Here is an 18,837-nt window from a genome sequence, read left to right on the forward strand (position 1 = left end):
CTGAAGGCAAATACATGCCACTCCCTATTACCTCCCCAAATCGTCCCTTCCTGTCACTCTCTCTGCGCATAAAATATCAGTGCTAGCACAATGGCAAAGGTACCCTGGCGGGTGCGCAGTGCGATTGCGGCACATACACAGTCTTCTGAGAATCAACATTGTGTACAAACATGAATTAGGCCCTACAGTATATCGAGAGCAAATATGACCGGGTTTTGACCGGCCGTTGGGCACTTGTGCTGCCGACATACTACAGTTTTATCAGCCATGTCGGACAGAAAAAGCCATATCGGGCAAACAATCTGCTAGTGTGTACTCAGCTTTACTCTGAATCAGGTCCAATTAAACCCGACTCCAGATGCCACTAATCTGTGTGTTTCTCTGGAATGTCAGCTGGTAGCAATGTGCGGCCTGAGATGTTCTGAAAGTACACTCTGACATTAATTCTGATTATTGCAGCATGATTCATGCTACTTGTAACACAAGCATCTCTCATTCTAGCAGCGCTCATTCATCGTTCCTGTTTACTTACATTAATGGAGATGTTAAGGCATCCTAAAAAGTCATCTGCATTATCCTCCACAGAGCCAGCTGTTCCGTTCGCCCTTGCCGATTTCACTATCTGTTTGAAGTACCTGTGTAAGATCTCAGCAAGATGAGCTAATGCAATTATCATGTTATTACAGCTTACAGTTTAATGCACAATTCTGCTGTTCTTTTGTTTATATTTCCTGCCCATTAAAACCTCAGCATTTCCTAACTGAATAAGAGGGATCATCTGACATAAGTTATCTATGTATTATTTTTTTCCATTTTTAGTTTTAAGCAGTGGTTAGCTGTATGTCAGGATTTTTTATAGGCTTATAAAAGAATTATACTTCCATAAAGTTTTGCGCTGCATGGTGGGAAGAGTCTCACTAATATTGGAGAAGTGTGAATTCTGTCTCAACTGCGATGGTCATGTGTGGCTGGTGACGGGAACTTCTGCTTTGGAACTTTGCAGACTTTCTGACTGATGATTACAGTTTGTTTGCCCCCAAATCCAAGAGTTACTCAGCAACTCACTGCTGTGCCATTAGATCTTTCAAATGTTATTTAAATCATAGAAGATAGAAAAGGCTAGCTTATCTGTGTAGCAGATATGTGGCACTGGGTTGTCTTTTGCCCTTTTCAAATTGGAAACCCTTCAAGTTCTGACACATTATATTAACGATACTGTTTTACTAGCAGAACTAATGAAAATACTTTGCTGCTAGAAGGAGTACATCTAGGCATGTCCCACGTTCTGCAGTATAGGGTACATCTAGGCATGTCCCACGTTCTGCAGTATAGGGTACATCTAGGCATGTCCCACGTTCTGCAGTATAGGGTACATCTAGGCATGTCCCACGTTCTGCAGTATAGGGTACATCTAGGCATGTCACACATTCTGAAGTATAGGGTACATCTAGGCATGTCACACGTTCTGCAGTATAGGGTACATCTAGGCATGTCACACGTTCTGCAGTATAGGGTACATCTAGGCATGTCACACGTTCTGCAGTATAGGGTACATCTAGGCATGTCACACGTTCTGCAGCATATGGTACGTCTAGGTATGTTACACGTGCAGTATAGGGTATATCTAGGCATGTCACACATTCTGAAGTATAGGGTACATATAGGCATGTCACACGTTCTGCAGCATAGGGTACATCTAGTTATGTTACACGTGCAGTATACTGTACATCTAGGCATGTTACGCATTCTGTAGTATAGTGTACATCTAGACATGTCACGCGTTCTGCAGAATAGGGTATATCTAGGCATATCATGTGTTCTGCAGCATGGGGTACATCTAGGCATGTCACACATTCTGCAGAATAGGGTATATCTAGGCATATCATGTGTTCTGCCGCATGGGGTACATCTAGGCATGTCACACATTCTGCAATATAGGGTATATCTTGGCATGCCAGATATTCTGCAGTATAGGGTATATCTAGGCAGGTCACACATTCTGCAGTATAGTGTACATCTTGGCATGTCACACATTCTGTAGTATAGTGCCCATCTAGACATGTCACACGTTCTGCAGTATGTGGTATATATATGCATGTCACGCGTTCTGCAGAATAGGGTATATCTAGGCATATCACACGTTCTGCAGCATAGGATACATCTAGGCATGTCACACATTCTGCAGTATAGGGTACAGCTAGACATGTCACACGTTCTGCAGTATGGTATATATCTAGGCATGTCACACATTCTGCAGTTTAGGGTACATCTAGGCATGTCACACATTCTGCAGTATAGGGTACATCTAGGCATGTCACGCATTCTGTAGTATAGTGTACATATAGACATGTCACACGTTCTGCAGTATAGGGTACAGCTAGGCATGTCATCCGTTCTGCAGTATAGGGTACATCTAGGTATGTCACACATTCTGCAGTATATGGTACATCTAGACATGTCACACGTTCTGCAGTATAGGGTACAGCTAGACATGTCACACGTTCTGCAGTATGGGGTATATCTAGGCATGTCACACATTCTGCAAAATAGGGTACATCTAGGCATGTCACACATTCTGCAGTATAGGGTACATCTAGACATGTCACACATTCTGCAGTATAGGGTACATCTAGACATGTCACACATTCTGCAGTATAGGGTACATCTAGACATGTCACACGTTCTGCAGTATGGGGTATATCTAGGCATGTCACACATTCTGCAGTATAGGGTACATCTAGGCATGTCACACATTCTGCAGTATAGGGTACATCTAGGCATGTCACACATTCTGCAGCATAGGGTACATCTAGACATGTCACACGTTCTGCAGTATAGAGTACAGCTAGACATGTCACACGTTCTGCAGTATGGGGTATATCTAGGCATGTCACACATTCTGCAATATAGGGTACATCTAGGCATGTCACACATTCTGCAGTATAGGGTACATCTAGGCATGTCACGCATTCTGTAGTATAGTGTACATCTAGACATGTCACACGTTCTGCAGTATAGGGCACAGCTAGGCATGTCATCCGTTCTGCAGTATAGGGTACATCTAGGTATGTCACACATTCTGCAGTACAGGGTAGATCTAGGCATGTCACGCGTTCTGCAGAATAGGGTATATCTAGGCATATCACACATTCTGCAGCATAGGGTACATCTAGGCATGTCACACATTCTGCAATATAGGGTATATCTTGGCATGCCAGATATTCTGCAGTATAGGGTATATCTAGGCAGGTCACACATTCTGCAGTATAGTGTACATCTTGGCATGTCACACATTCTGTAGTATAGTGCCCATCTAGACATGTCACACGTTCTGCAGTATGTGGTATATATATGCATGTCACGCGTTCTGCAGAATAGGGTATATCTAGGCATATCACACGTTCTGCAGCATAGGATACATCTAGGCATGTCACACATTCTGCAGTATAGGGTACAGCTAGACATGTCACACGTTCTGCAGCATAGGATACATCTAGGCATGTCACACATTCTGCAGTATAGGGTACAGCTAGACATGTCACACGTTCTGCAGTATGGGGTATATCTAGGCATGTCACACATTCTGCAGTATAGGGTACATCTAGGCATGTCACTCATTCTGCAGTATAGGGTACATCTAGGCATGTCATGCGTTCTGCAGTATAGGGTACATCTAGAAATGTCACGCATTCTGTAGTATTGTGTACATCTAGACATGTCACACGTTCTGCAGTATAGGGTACATCCAGGTATGTCACACATTCTACAGTACAGGGTAGATCTAGGCATGTCACGCGTTCTGCAGAATAGGTTATATCTAGGCATATCACACATTCTGCAGCATAGGGTACATCTAGGCATGTCATACATTCTGCAGTATAGGGTACAGCTAGACATGTCACACGTTCTGCAGTCTGGGGTATATCTAGGCATGTCACACATTCTGCAGTATAGGGTACATCTAGGCATGTCACACATTCTGCAGTATAGGGTACATCTAGGCATGTCACACATTCTGCAGTATAGGGTACATCTAGGCATGTCATGCGCTCTGCAGTATAGGGTACATCTAGAAATGTCACGCATTCTGTAGTATAGTGTACATCTAGACATGTCACACGTTCTGCAGTATAGGGTACATCTAGGCATGTCATCCGTTCTGCAGTATAGGGTACATCTAAGTATGTCACACATACTGCAGTACAGGGTAGATCTAGACATGTCACGCATTCTGCAGTGTAGGGTACATCTAGGCATGTCACGTTCTGCTGTATAATTGTCGCTAAAACCCCTGCAATAAGTCTAGCAGCAATGATGCTTATAATATTATTTTACTATCTCTCACATACTCATATAGCAATATTATTTACTGTAGGAGATGTTGAGCATGCATCTATTATACTGAATAAAATAAACTGGATTATGCTGCTAACTCATATTTAAATTAAGTTAAGGTAGAATTTGTATCTCAGACACATTTCAAGGAACAAGGGAACATATATTTAAGACGTCCAGGGTACAGCGTTTAGAAATGGGCAGCGTAATAAATGTGAGCACCTTTTACAGAACACATCCACACTTTATTTGTTACTGCTATAAGCATCTAGTATTATTACATGAAGGAAATTATTTAGCATTTAGGGATATATTCAATTGTTTGAAAAGTCAGTTGGGTGTCTTTTTCCCCCCCTGTCTATTGGATAGGAAAAAACAGACACCCAACTGACTTTTCAAACATTTGATGTCCCCCCTTAATGTTGTAAATGTATCAAACAATTTATGGCAGATCAGTGTTCTCAGTGTCCCCCTTCCACACAAACTTTCAGTCGTGTGTGTGTGTGTGTGTGTGTTGGGTCTTTTTTGAGCCCCTAGCTGGTTGGTACATTCTCCTACCAGTTATTTTACATATATGGGGGGAGTTGTACTAAGCATTGGAAAATAATAAAGTGGAGAGGGATAAAGTGCCAACCAATCAGCTCCTGTCATTTTTCGCACACAGCCTGTAACATGTCAGTTAGGAGCTGATTGGCTGGTATTTAATTTCTCTCTACTTTATCACTCTCCAAGGCTTAGTGCACGGTTAGGTCTTCAAGAATTACTATGTGGACTTATAGACTGTCCCATACCGTTACTAACCCATCCAGGCTATGATTAACATTTTCCACCACCCCCATCTTACCTATTGCTGTAGCCCACCATGGTCCCATCCCTTTTATATTCCATCTATATAAAATAAGTACATGTATATTATTTAGGTCAAACTGTACTCATGATTACGCATTTCTGTCAGGTAAATAATATATATTTAATATATAGAACTAATGCACACACTGCCACCGTATGCCAGTGTAAAACGGGTGCTGTGCCCGTTGCTGAACTTATTTCCCATCCCCCTACATGACATCAAGAGGGACACATACATGTTACTTCAGCCAACCTAGTCCCACTTCAACCCAACTTTCCATATCCAACAAACGACGGGAAGGATTTAGGAGGATTCCTAGACATACCCCTATGGATCACAACTGCATCCAGAAGATCCATGGTATAAGCCCCAGCATTGGACTGAGAGATTCATGTTACTGTCAGTTCACAACAATGCGCCAGTAGAATAGGTTAGGGATTGTCCACCCACTGTCCTATATCACACAAGACCTCCTGTAGTAGCTTGGAAACATTTAATAGTTGCTGCATTATTTTACACCATGTTGTAACCTTCAGCTTTATACAATGCCCAGTGGTAAATAACTTACATATGGGTTTAATAGTCCCATACACAACAAAGAAAATAAACAAAATGTTGTGGAAAATGGTTTGATCAATATGTTTTTGTGAGAAAACGATTTTCCAGCTTTGACGTGGTGGATGTAAGATGTCAGGTCATAATGAGGGCTAAACATGAACAAACTAGAAAATGCCTAGATTATGGAGAGACTGTAATATTTTATGAATTGCTTTTCCCATAATTGCCATAGCTACGCTGAATATACTGCTGACATATCCTGTGAGAAGTCTTACATAAAAAGACTGTGGGGACATTTATTATAAGACATCACTTGTAGTGTCTACTAATTGGAGCATAAACCTGGTTTATGTGTATCAAAGTTGAATCTCTATTCTACTCTTCGGCAATGTCTGGAATCTCTGGAAACTCTCCTGGACCCCTGGAGTGCAGACAATGGCTTCCAAACGCTGCACACTTCTTTACAGAAATGGGTGATCCAGCTGTTTAATGACATGACTCGATGTTAATCTCGTCATTGTGGCCCTACCCCAATGAGCTACACAGCAAATCACAGCATTAGACAGCGACAGCTGGGCCAATATACTGTAACTGCGACATGTCCCCATCCTCATACGTCACCTCCAGAATCTCCCATAAGGCCTGGGTAAAATATCATACAGATGTGTCCTCATACATCTTTGCTACAGTCATGCCAAGCTGCCCCTCTTGGCACGCCAGGTCTCGTGAAAAGCTGTCTTTTGACGAAAATGTGTCTTATTCACAACAGACTCTCCTGATTAATTTATTTTAAATCTGTGTTATTTTATTAAAGAATAATATGGATTACAATGAAGTAAGTCAAATGCAGAAACAAAGAGAAAAATACTGTAAATATATATATATATATATGAACACTATGAGGATAGTTTGAACGTGAAATATAATATTCTCACATCAAAATCACTGAACTAAGGAATATTCTGAGATTCACTTAATGTAAGTTGATGACATCGATAGTATAATGTTAATAAAAGTAACTATATAAGCCTGCATCACTACATACATAAAATCAGACTAAGATGAAATTGGTATAAAAACATAAATGAGAAATTGGGGAGGGGAAAGACCGACAGACAAAGGAAAACACATTGGGATGGTAGGGGTAATAAGGAATTAAGTTGAGGAATTACACCACATACTAAAATCTTGTTACAATATGTAATAATAATTACAGCGTGTTCGGACAATACTTAGTAGCTAGAACGTAAGCTATCTATAAGTCCTGTAATGTAGAATATGAGGGAAAATGTTACAGCAGATGGAGCTATATGACACACAGTAGTTGAAGTAAACCTTAGTATATATTGTAGATATCGGTTTTAAACTAGGAGAGTTTATAGACCTTGTGATATATTTCTGAATAAACACCATTCTGTGTTGTTAAATAATTTGAATATATGTTGTTTAGTTTGGTCATTGAGGGATTCTATGAAAGGAGACCATTTAGAATAGAATTTATACATTTCTATGAAGATCAGGTGGGGTAGCTTTTCTATCAAAGTAAGGGATTACTTAGTTTTCACTTCAGCTAAAGAAGGGGTGGAACGTTTGGTCCAATGGCATAAAATAAAAATTTTTCGCTACCGTAATGATTACTTTGAGAAGAGGAATTAAATCGGACTGAAGGGGGCTCAGAGGCCACTTCTTGAAATTAGCACATAAGCATGCCAAAGGTTCAGGTTTTAGGTTTAGGATGCAAATATTATTAATAAAAAATAAAAATGTTCAAAAATGTCTGTATTTTCCTACAGTCCCAGAAGCAGTGCATGAATCCGGCAGAGTAAATATGAAATTTCCAACACATACCTGTCTCGGAGGTTATCATGTGTTTTCTCTGTGAAGGTGAAATATAGGCCTTGAAAACTGTTCTTATATGAGCTTCCTGTAAACAGGACGATTGCAAAATGCATAAAGCAGAATCATAATGTCGAAATAGGTCTCCATTGTCTGAGAGGTCGGGCAAGTCAGCCATCCATGATAGTGCCGTTCTATCTTTCAAAACATTAGAAGATGAATTTACAAATATTGAATATAAAAGTTTAGTTTTGTAAGGAATGTAGGTAACTCGTTTTAATAAAGAAAGAATATGATCAGTATTGGGCGGTGAGGAATGTTTATGAAGAGAAAGTATATAGTGTCTCATTTGTAGACACAGTACATATAAAATTGGGTACACAGTATGTCATACAGTCGTTGCAAATCAGTAGAGGAATAGAGAATGCCTCCAGGATCGAGAACCTTGGAGATATTGCTTAGACCTTTTTCTTTCCAAAGTCCAAAAGCTGCGTTTGTTAATGTGAGAAAAAAGGAGGGATTACCCCATAGGGGTATACAAGGAGAGTAGCGGTGATCCCTGGACAGTTGTTTGTTCATCTTGAGCCAGGCATAATAAGTGTCACTAAATTAAACATTTGAAAGGATGGAGGAGGGAATTTGTTGTGGAGCAGAATGGAGTAAAGCAACAGGAGAGTATGGATAGAACAATTCTGCATCTAGATGTGGCGCTGTGTAAATATGTCTATTGAGTAGCCAACCACTTATGTATCTAAAGAAGATCGAAAGCACATATGCTCATAGATCAGGAAAACCGACACCCCCGACTTGACAGGTCAGAATCAGTTTAGACGAGGCAATTCTGTTGCACTTACCTTGCCACAAGTATCTAGATAAACTACAGGTGAGATGCTTTAGGTCAGGCTTAAAAAGTCCCATTGGTAGCATCTGTATCACGTAGCAAAATTTTGGAAATATGATACTCTTAATGACAGCCAAGCATCCCAGAGCTAGGGGTAAATGCTTCCAACTATCTAGAAATTGTGAGACTTTCTGGATAAGAGTAGTAAAATTAGCTTTGTATAAATTGGATAAACAGGCCATAAATTGTACTCCTAAATATTTAATCTGTAAGGGACTTAATTTGAAAGGTCGTAGCTCGGGTAGGGATTTCAAGGAATTTATGGTACCGGAGATGGCCATTATTTCAGATTTAAATTCACTTTATATCCCGCTATCGTTCCAAAAGAGGTGATAATGTCCATGATAGCAGGTAGAGACGTGAAAGGTTTAGAAACAAAAAGAAGCATATTATCCGCGAAAAGTGCCACTTTTAAAGAGAGATGTCTTAAGAGAGATGTCTTATTGGTATGCCAGTAAAGAGAGGTGACTCTCTAAGTGCAATGGCTAGTGGTTTAATGGCAATAGCAAATAAAAGAGGGGGAAATGGGGATCCCTGTCTTGTTCCTCTTTTTATAGGAAAAGGAGATGAGAGATAGTCGTTGCAAGAGACCTGAGATTTAGAGTTCATATATAACATTCTCAGTGAGGCAACAAAATTAGAGGGAAAAACAAATGTATCTAAAGTTTTCTATAAATGTGTCCAAGAAATCTTATCAAAAGCCTTCTCGGCATCTAGGGATAGGATGATATTAGAGGAGCGTTTATCCAAGGATTGCAATGACTGGATAGCTGATAACACTCTCCGCACATTTACCACTGAATGTCGACATCAAATGAACCCTGTTTGGACTGAATGGATGATAGAAGGTAATAGCAATTTTACTCTATCTGCTAAAATTTTGGTCAGTAATTTAAAATCAGAGTTCAACAAAGAGATTGGTCTATAAGATGAAGGGAGGGAAAGGTCCCTTCCTTGTTTAGGAAGGACCTTTATAGTGGCCGAGTTGAAATATAAAGGTAAATCTTCATGTGAGAGTAAATGATTAAAGACCTCCATTAGAGTTTCTGCAAATCCTCGGTTCCAATTATTTATAAAAATCACCAATGAGCCCATCTGGGTCTGGGTCTTTAGATAATTTTAAAAGACAAATAGTTTTCTGCACTTCTTCTTAGGTGATGGGGGGCAACAAAGTATTAGTGGCTTCATTGGAAAGTTTAGGTAGCGATAAGGTGTCCCAAAACTTGAGTCCGCCTTTTACTGATTATGCTGACAAGATTGGGGATTTGGGGAGAAGTACAAAGTTTAATAGAAAGTACGCATAACATCAGCAATCTGATTATCTGAGGTCATCAAATTTCCTGAAGAAGTTTTGAGGGGATGTACTGGCATAGGGGGACGAGTGCCATTGGGCATGTTTGTTTAAATACGACCCCAAATTTGTGGAACTTGTAATTCAAAGCAAAGAGGTACTTGTCACTGATATTTGGAGTAATTCACCAAAGTGAGTTTTTTCAGTTTGATATAAATGTTTCGTATTAGGGGAAGGATTATTTTTGAACTTTTGATATGCCTCAGTGAGAGCTTTTTGCAATGTCAGATAATTAGAGGCGTATTTGTTGTTTAGATCTGCGACATACTGTAAGATAAAATGGCTCCTCTGATAACCGTCTTACCTGCCTGCCAGAACAATAAAGGGTTGAATTTCGCAAAAGATATATTATTGCACTTGTAGTCCTCCCAGACATCAATCAAGCGATTTTAAAATTTTAAGGAGCGAGCTAAACGAGTAGGGAAGAGTCACACTTTATTCGGCCCTTCATTATGGGAGAAAGTCAAGGAGATCCAAACTAAAGAGTGATCCGATATAGACATGGGTTCAATCACCGCCTCTGAGACCCCCAGGAAACACAGATTCCAAAATAAACAAAAAATCTATTCTGGACATAGTGTTATGTGCAGCCAATAGACAAGAGTACTCCTTGTCAGTGGGATGTAGGGCTCACCACGTGTCTGCCAATTGCAGGCTAGAGGCAAAAAAAGGAACACCTAGCTTAGTCAAGGAATGTTGCAGGGATGTTTGTGGAGGCCTGTCTAATAGAGACGAAGATACTAAGTTAAAATCACCACCTAATATTACTCTTGAGTTACTATGGATAGTGAGTTTAGCAAGTATATATTGGAAAAAGCGTTTAGAATAAATGTTAGGTGCGTAAATATTACATAGAACCAATGTATTGTTGTGGTAATTTACTAATACAATCACAAATCTGCCTTCGGAGGCCAACAATTGTAGAAGTAACCGAAAACTGCAAAGAACGTTTGACTAAAATAGCGACACCTCATTTCTTAGAGGAGTAAGGAGCTGAAGCTATCAGTGACCATTGAAGCATCTGAAGCTTCAGCATTTCTGATGCAACCAAATGGGGTCTGTAAAATCTTTAAAAGAATCTCCTTCATAGAGATGAAGCTTTGCCAGATACATAAAGGAGAATTTCTACTTTTCCTGAACAAGCTGGGAACAGATCGGGGTAAACGCTTTACTAGCAGGGGTCAGCTCTACAGAAAAATCTTGAAAGATGTATATCTTATTCCGTTCCCATGTCAGGTTAAGTTTCTTCCTGGAAGCTGACCAAATTGCAAATTTATGTAGATTATTTAGGCATCTGAAAATAGTGACTCTGGGTCTTTTTTTCAGAAGGTTTAGAATGATGACCAATTCTGCGCCCTCTCTCTATCACCAAGTCCTTACATTCATTTTCTATGACAAGCAAGGAGGGTAACGTGCAGCGGATGAATTGCATAAGTGCTGGCCCTTCAATTGATTCAGGAATCCCCACTAGTCGAATGTTGTTCCAACGTGATCTATTCTCTAAATCCTGTAGCTGATTTTGTAACTGATTTTCCTTATAAAGCTTCTGCACATCACATTAGCCATATCGAGCGCAACAAGCCCCCTGCGGTTGCCACAGGTTCTATTCCCACTCTATGGGTGTCGTGGACACCCACGAGTGGGAATAGTCTCTGCTAGTCGGCATTCTCAGGTGGCGGGATGTAGGGAAAGGTGTTGTGACCGGCGGTCACATAACTACATCATTAGCCAGAGAATCCGCCCCATGTTCTGTTTCTGTAACACACTGGGTTAAGTGATGAAGCTGTTCAGTGATCTCTTTAACTGCTTGTGAGAGCAGTGGTGTCATTGTGCTTTTTATGGCAGCTACTACCTCATTGTAGCACACAGGGGGAAGAGGATCTGTGGCGTACCTGCAGGGTGTCTGGAGTATCAGGGGCTTTTGTTGCAGCTTTTTCATGTGCAGCTGCGGATACTTTGTGGGTGCCGTGGGACCAAGAGACCTCTCCATCCAGCAGAGAGGTGTCGGATGCCGGGCAATCCCCAACTGAAGGCTGTTAATCAGCCATGATGGGTATACAGAGCAGGTTATCGGCGGAGCTCCATGAGCAGAGAGTTCACACAATCAGCCGGAAGCGGAAGTCCCCATGTGCTGATTAATTTGATATGACACTTGTATATCTGTGTGCAACTGAGTCTCTGAATATGTACACAAAGTGCTACAATGTAGCAGCTGCAGCTTTTTCCAATACAAGTTTAGTTCTGCTTCATATACAGACTCAGTCACACACAATATACAAGTGTCATATATCAGATTAATCAGCACAGTCTCCTCGTGCGTCATTGTGTGTTGCAAAAAAAAAAAAGCCCCCGACGCTAGCAAAGTCGAACGGGACCTGGCGACTCACTTACACCAGGCATCTAGTGCTGCATGGCATATTGAGGCTGGATGTATGAGGACATATCTGTATATGCATAAAATAGAATGTGAAGATGGCCCTGCCCAAATTAGAGTTTAATATATCCTAATTTAATAAATAAATAAAATATGTAGTGTGTTAAAATTGTAATACATGGGGGGCAGATTTAGCAAAGCTTGGAGAGAGATACCAACCAATCAGTTCTGTCAGTTTATATGCTGTGTTATTCAGCAATATTTCCTGAGCTAGAAACTCTTTAATACCCTTCTGAAGCATTTTTGTCCAGGTCTAAATGCCAATAGCCTGGACTATTTCTATCACATACATACCGGGCAGCTCTGTTTGCGCATGGCAATTTAGAATTGAGCTAGGACACATTCACTTCCAAACTTTAAATCAGTCAATATATTTGGCTTCACCAAGGGGCAGAAGAGCACTAGGTGGACAAGTGGAAGCCTCCCATCAGAGGTGGTAGAGGCTAAGACAGTAGAGCAATTTAAACATGCATGGGATAGACATAAGGATATACAAAGAAATAGGGATCAAATAAGGTTTGAGATAAAAATATGGTTAAAAAAAAAGGGCAGACTAGATGGACCAAGTGGTTCTTCTTTGCCGTCAAATTCTATGTTTCTAGGTGGACTGCAAACTTTACCTGAGACCTATAGAGTGCCAAAGCCATAGACAATAAGGCTTGCTGATACCTCAGTAGTAAAAACCTATATTATGCTATATACATACCTCCCAACTTTTAATATATCAGATGTGGTACTCATTTGCATGCCGAATCCACATCCGCCTGGGAAAGGGTGTGTGGCCTCAGTAAACGGGGCCGTGGCTTTACAGCAATGCCCCCCAAAAACGGGACTGTCCCACCAAAATCGGGACAGTTGAGAGGTATGTATATGTGGCTGTGTTTGCCCAATCTGTATTAGTTCATGTTAATAAGAGATGGCCACACCTGTCATATTAGTTTGGTGAATTTGTGCAGCACCACCAGCAAAGTAGGTGCCCTGGCCTACACTGTTCCACTGATTATGGAGAGCATTTGCAACTGCAGCCATGCTGTGGGCCACAGAAGCTGGCTATGGCCTGTGCTGGATCACATATGTGCACAACTAACACAATGAGTTACAACATAATGCTCCCGGTGACTATAAGTCCTTTAAAAAGAAAAAGAAAAGATCTCCATAAAATACATGGCCACAAACTAGTTTCCCATGGTTAGAAGCAGTAATGATGTGTACTGTATATTCAATTGTATGAAATAATATACAAAAAAGTCACGGCAGTGGTAATGTAATGTAACGTACCTGCCCATCCCCTTAAAGCCAGTAACTTCATTAAGCTTCTTACATGCCTCTGCCACAGATACGTCATCATCATGGTCCCTGAAATTAAATAATTGTGTCATAATAATATATTGCACTACGAGCATATACTCAATATGACATTTACATGAAGTTATCAAAGTTACGAAGTCACTGCCAGCAAATCACAAGCAGGCCGGCCTTGGAAAACACGTGTGCTTGGCTGGTTGTGGTCTACTATGTATCACGCAAGAGGAAATGAGAAGATTGTGCTCCCCATATAGACTATGACACTTAAAAGTTTAACTTCCCTTTAACAAAGTAAAGAACTGGGGCTTTGGGAAATAGCCTTGTCATACAGTATATGATATATAAATATATATATATATATATATATATATATATACACAGACAGACAAATAGATAGATAGACAGGCAGACAGACAGACAGATAGATAATAGGATTTTAATTACCTAGCAGTAAATCCTTTTCTCGTAGTCCATAAGGGATACTGGGGTCACTTAGTACGATGGGATATAGATGGGGTCCAAAGGAGCCGGTGCACTTTAAATTCTTCAAATAGGGTGTGCTGGCTCCTCTCCTCTATGCCCTCCCCCACAGCCCAGTCTAGGAAAACTGTTCCCTAAGGAGATGGACTTACTTGAGAGGAGGAAACATGACAAGACGAGTGGTGAGATTAACGAACCAGCACACAGCAGAACAAACACACTAGCAACAGCCAGTGAAAACAGAAACAGCAACAGCTGAATCAAACAAATTCACACAAGAACAAAACCTGCAGGAAAAGTCGAAGCACAGAGGTGGGTGCCCAATATCCCTTATGGACTACGAGAAAAGGATTTACCAGTAGGTAATTAAAATTCTATTTTCTCTATCATCCATAAGGAATACTGGGGTCACTTAGTATGATGGGGATGTCCTAAAGCTCCCAGAATGGGTGGAAATGTCTGCAACACTGTATGTCCGAATTAAACATTCTCCTTAGCCAGGGTATCAAGCGTGTAGAACTTGACAAACGTGTTTGTCCCTGACCAGGTAGCGGCCCAGCATAGTTGCAAAGCTGAGACACCACGGGCAGCCGCCCAGGAAGAACCCACCGACCTAGTAGAGTGGGCCTTGATAGACTGAGGAATAGGCAAGGCCACCGAAGCGTAGGCCTGTAGAATAGTAAGCCTAATCCACCAGGCAATTGACTCCTTTGAAGGAGGACAACCCTTCTTGTGAGCATAATACAGCACAAAGAGGGAATCCGATTTTTGGACAGTAGCTGTCCTCCTGATATAAATCTTCAGGGCTCGCACCACATCTAAGGACTCAGCATTGGAGGAAGCGGTTGAAGCCGCCGGAACCACAATAGGCTGATTCAGGTGGAATGCAGAAACCACCTTAGGAACTGCTGACGAGTCCTGAGCTCCGCTCTGTCCTCATGAAAGACCAAGTAGGGACTCTTGCAGGACAAAGCTCCAAGTTCTGAAATGCACCTAGCTGAAGCCAATGCCAATAGCATAACAATCTTCCACGTAAGGTACTTGTCCTCAAATGACATCAGTGGTTCAAACCAAGAGGATTGCAGAAAGGTCAAAACCACGCAAAGCAGCCAATTTCTGCTGAAAGAAAATGGACAAGGTCGAGATCTGAACTTTTATGGAGCCCAACCTTAGGCCCATATCCACACCAGCCTGCAAGAAATGAAAAAAGCACCCCAAGTTGAAATCCGCAGCCGGATGGATACCTTTGGCCCTTACACCAGGATACCTATTGTTTCTAGATATGGTGGTAATGCTTCAAAGTGATAGCCTTCCTGGCCTGAATCATGGTTGCATTAACCTGATCCGAAATACCCTTCTCAGCTGGAAGGTTCTGCTCAACCCCCATGCCGTTAAACAAAGCCGCTGTAAATCCAGGTAGATGAATGGCCCTTGCTGAAGAAGATCCTCCCGTATAGGCAGAGGCCAGTGGTCTTCGATTGCCATGGCCAGAAGATCTGCATTCCAAACTCTTCGAGGCCAATCAGGTGGCAAAGAGAATTGCTTGAACTCCCTCCCTCCTGATTCTTTTTAGAACCCTGGAGAGTAACGGAATCGGGGTAAACAGGTACACCAGCCGGTAAACCTACGACGTTGTCTGCACATCCACCGCCGCCACCAGAGGGTCTCTTGTCTGGGAGCAATAATGACACAGCTTTTTGATGAGCCGAGAGGCCATCAGATCGATCTGTGGACAGCCCACTGATCTGTTATCAGTCGAAATACCTGCGGATGGAGTCCCCACTCTCCTGGGTGTAGATCGTGATGACTTAAGAAGTCTGCCTCCCAGTTGTCCACTCCCGGAATTAATATGGCCGATACTGTCCTTACATTTCTTTCTACCCAGAGGAGTATCTTGGATACCTCCCGCATGCAGGCCCTGCTCTTTGTCCCTCCCTGCAGATTGACGTACGCCACTGCTGTGGCGTTGTCCGACTGAACCTGAATGGCTTTACCTGGAAGCAGAGGAGACGCCTGGAGCAGAGCAATGTAGATCGCCCTGCATTCCAGTATGTTTATTGGAAGAACGGCTTTGTGGCTTGACCACCTGCACTGGAACTGTGCACCTTGTGTGACAGCTTCCCAACCTCGTATGCTCGCGTAGGTGGTTAAGAGAATCCAATCCTGGATCTCAAAGCTCCGACCCTCCAAGAGGTTGGAGAGCTGCAACCACCACAGGAGAGAAATTCTGGCCTGCGGTGAGAGATGTATGACCTGGTGAATCTGCATATGTGAACCCGACCATTTCTTCAGGAGATCCAGTTGGAATGTCCTTGCATAGAATCTACCGAATTGAATGGCATCGTAGGAGGCCACCATATTTCCCAACAGGCGGGTACAACGATGTACCGAGACCCGGTTCGGCTGCAGAACCACTCGAACTAACTCCTGAAGCATCCTTGCCTTGTCTGCAGGAAGGACGATTTTCTGAACCACCGTGTCCAATATCATCCCTAGGAACTGGAGACGCTGGTTCGGCTCAAGGTGGGATTTTTGTAAGTTTGGAATCCAACCATGGTGTGACAGCAGTGTTGTCATGTGGCAGATGCTGTCCAACAGTTGTTCCTTTGATCTTGCTTTTATCAACAGATCGTCCAGGTAGGGTACAATGTTCACTCTCTGAATCCTGAGTTGGAACATAATTTTTGCCATCACTTTTCTGAAAACCCTTGGAGCCGTGGCTAGGCCAAAGGGTAGCTCCTGGAACTGGTAGTGTTCGTCTAGCAGAGCAAACATGAGGTAGGCTTGATGAGGAGGCCATATCGAAATATGGAGGTACGTGTCCTTTATGTCTAGAGAGACTAAGAACTCCCCCTCCTCCAGACCTGACACTGCTCTCAGAGACTCCATTTTGAACCAGAAAACCCACAGATATGGTTTTAATGATTTGAGGTTTAAAATGGGTCTCACGAATCATCCGGTTTTTGCACCACAAAAAGACTGGAGTAATATTCCTCGCCCCACTGTTTAAGTGGCACTGAAACAATGACTTGAGTCTGAACTCATTTTTGAATGGCCTCCTGTAGCATAAGGCTCATGTCCTCGGAAGCCAGTAAGCCCGACCTGAAAAACCTGTGAGGCAAAGAATTGTCGAACTCCAGTTTGTAGCGCTGGGAGCTCAGGTCTTTTACCCAAGCAGCCTGGCAGGAGCTTCTCCAAATGTGGCTGAAGAATCTCAGACAAGCTCCCACCCTGAGTTTCCCCATGAGCGGAGGGACACCGTCATGCTGAGGATTTTGAGGAGACAGAGCTGACGCCCTGGTCCTGAGATCCTGTGGTTTCAGGCTTACGTGACTTACCTCTGGAGCCTTTTGCCGTATTTGAGGCACCTCTGGCTTTTCCCTTAAACCTTGCGGTCCGAAAGGACTGTGGTGAAGGCCCCGTGTAAGAGCCCATAGCCGGTGGAGCTGCAGATGGGAAGTACATGGATTTTCCAGCTGTAGCCTTTGAAATCCAAGTATCTAACTCACTTCCAAATAGCCAATCTCCCGTGAAAAGCAAAGCTTCTACACTCCTTTTTGACTCTGCGTCTGCCACCCACTGACATAGCCTCAATGCCCTGCGTGCAGAAACCACCATGGTAGAAGCTTAAGCATTTATAATACCTATGCCTTTTATTGTTTCACAGACTAAACGAGCAGATTCCTGGATATGCTGAATCAGTGTTACCATTTCAGCCAGGGACTTATCCCCAGTTAGGCCCTCCTGAAGGTTACCTGCCCAGGAATGTATGGCGTGAGTCACCCAACAGCCCACAATAAAAGGCCTTTCGGAGGCTCCTGCTGCAACATAAATAAATTTAAAGGTGTTTTCTATTTTCCTGTCCGCAGGTTCCTTTAAGGCAGTAGCCCCTGAAACAGGTAGCACTGTCTTTTTTTACCGGCTTGATACCGAAGCATCTACAGCAGGGGGAGCCTCCCAGACCTTTCGCCCCTCTTGAGCAAAAGGAAAAGTAGCAACCAATTTCTTTGTCACCTGGAATTTCTTGTCAGGAGTAAGTCATGACTCCATGGAAAGATCATCCAGTTCATCTGAATAAGGAAAGGTGACCAGCACTTTTTTCTGGGCAAAGAAAAAGGATTGCTGTACTTCTGCGTCATTCCCAGGAATATGCAAAACATCCCTTACAGCAAGGATAAGTGACTCCATGCCCTGCGCCGGAGAGGAATCATCCACCTCAGCAGTAGATTCCAGCTCCTCCCCCTAATCCACCTCTGGCACCTCCTCTTCGGATTCTGAGAGGATGTCAGGTAACCCCCGTTTTTGGGGCAGTGGATGTGAGCGAGGGGTTACACGTCTGCCATAGACTGTTGTAACTGCTGCCTTTCCTGTCTAGCAGCAGTTAATTCATTGGACATGTCAGCCATCATAAGGGGTAATTCAGACTGTATCACTGCAGCGATCGCAGTCTGAATTACTATGCGCACATGCGGCCGGCGCATGTGCAGCCGATGCGATCGCCTTGCCTGATTGACAGGCAGAGGTGGTCACAGGGTGGGAGGGTGCATGCCAATGGCATTAGTACGCCATTGCTGGGGCGCGGTCCAGGCAACGGAGGCGCGTCCGGACCATTGGGGGGGGGGCCGTGGTGGCTTCATGATGTCACACACAGCTGCTGCCACCTGGGATGCGGCGGGTAGCTCTCTGCCAGGTAGGGAGTTACTCGCCAGATACAAGATGCTTTTGTACCTCTGCCGGGGGGTCAGGGACTGACATGCGGGGCAGACAAGCCTTGTGCTGGGCGTCCC

The 18,837-nt window shown here is 42.8% G+C and overlaps 1 protein-coding gene across 1 annotated transcript in view; it reads right to left on the reverse strand.

Annotated features, from left to right (window-relative positions):
- Positions 1–18,837, reverse strand: part of BAIAP3 (BAI1 associated protein 3) — a 353,459-nt gene that overhangs the window by 192,488 nt on the left and 142,134 nt on the right. Inside the window, exons 8-9 of the mRNA XM_063934569.1 lie at positions 13,544–13,621; positions 533–635 (exon numbers count right to left, since the gene is read on the reverse strand). Of these exons, the coding sequence (XP_063790639.1) occupies positions 533–635; positions 13,544–13,621 (181 nt within the window). The remainder of the gene's footprint in view (positions 1–532; positions 636–13,543; positions 13,622–18,837) is intronic.

The sequence above is a fragment of the Pseudophryne corroboree genome, chromosome 7 (genome assembly GCF_028390025.1).
Source record: "Pseudophryne corroboree isolate aPseCor3 chromosome 7, aPseCor3.hap2, whole genome shotgun sequence".
NCBI classification, from domain to species: Eukaryota; Metazoa; Chordata; class Amphibia; order Anura; family Myobatrachidae; genus Pseudophryne; species Pseudophryne corroboree.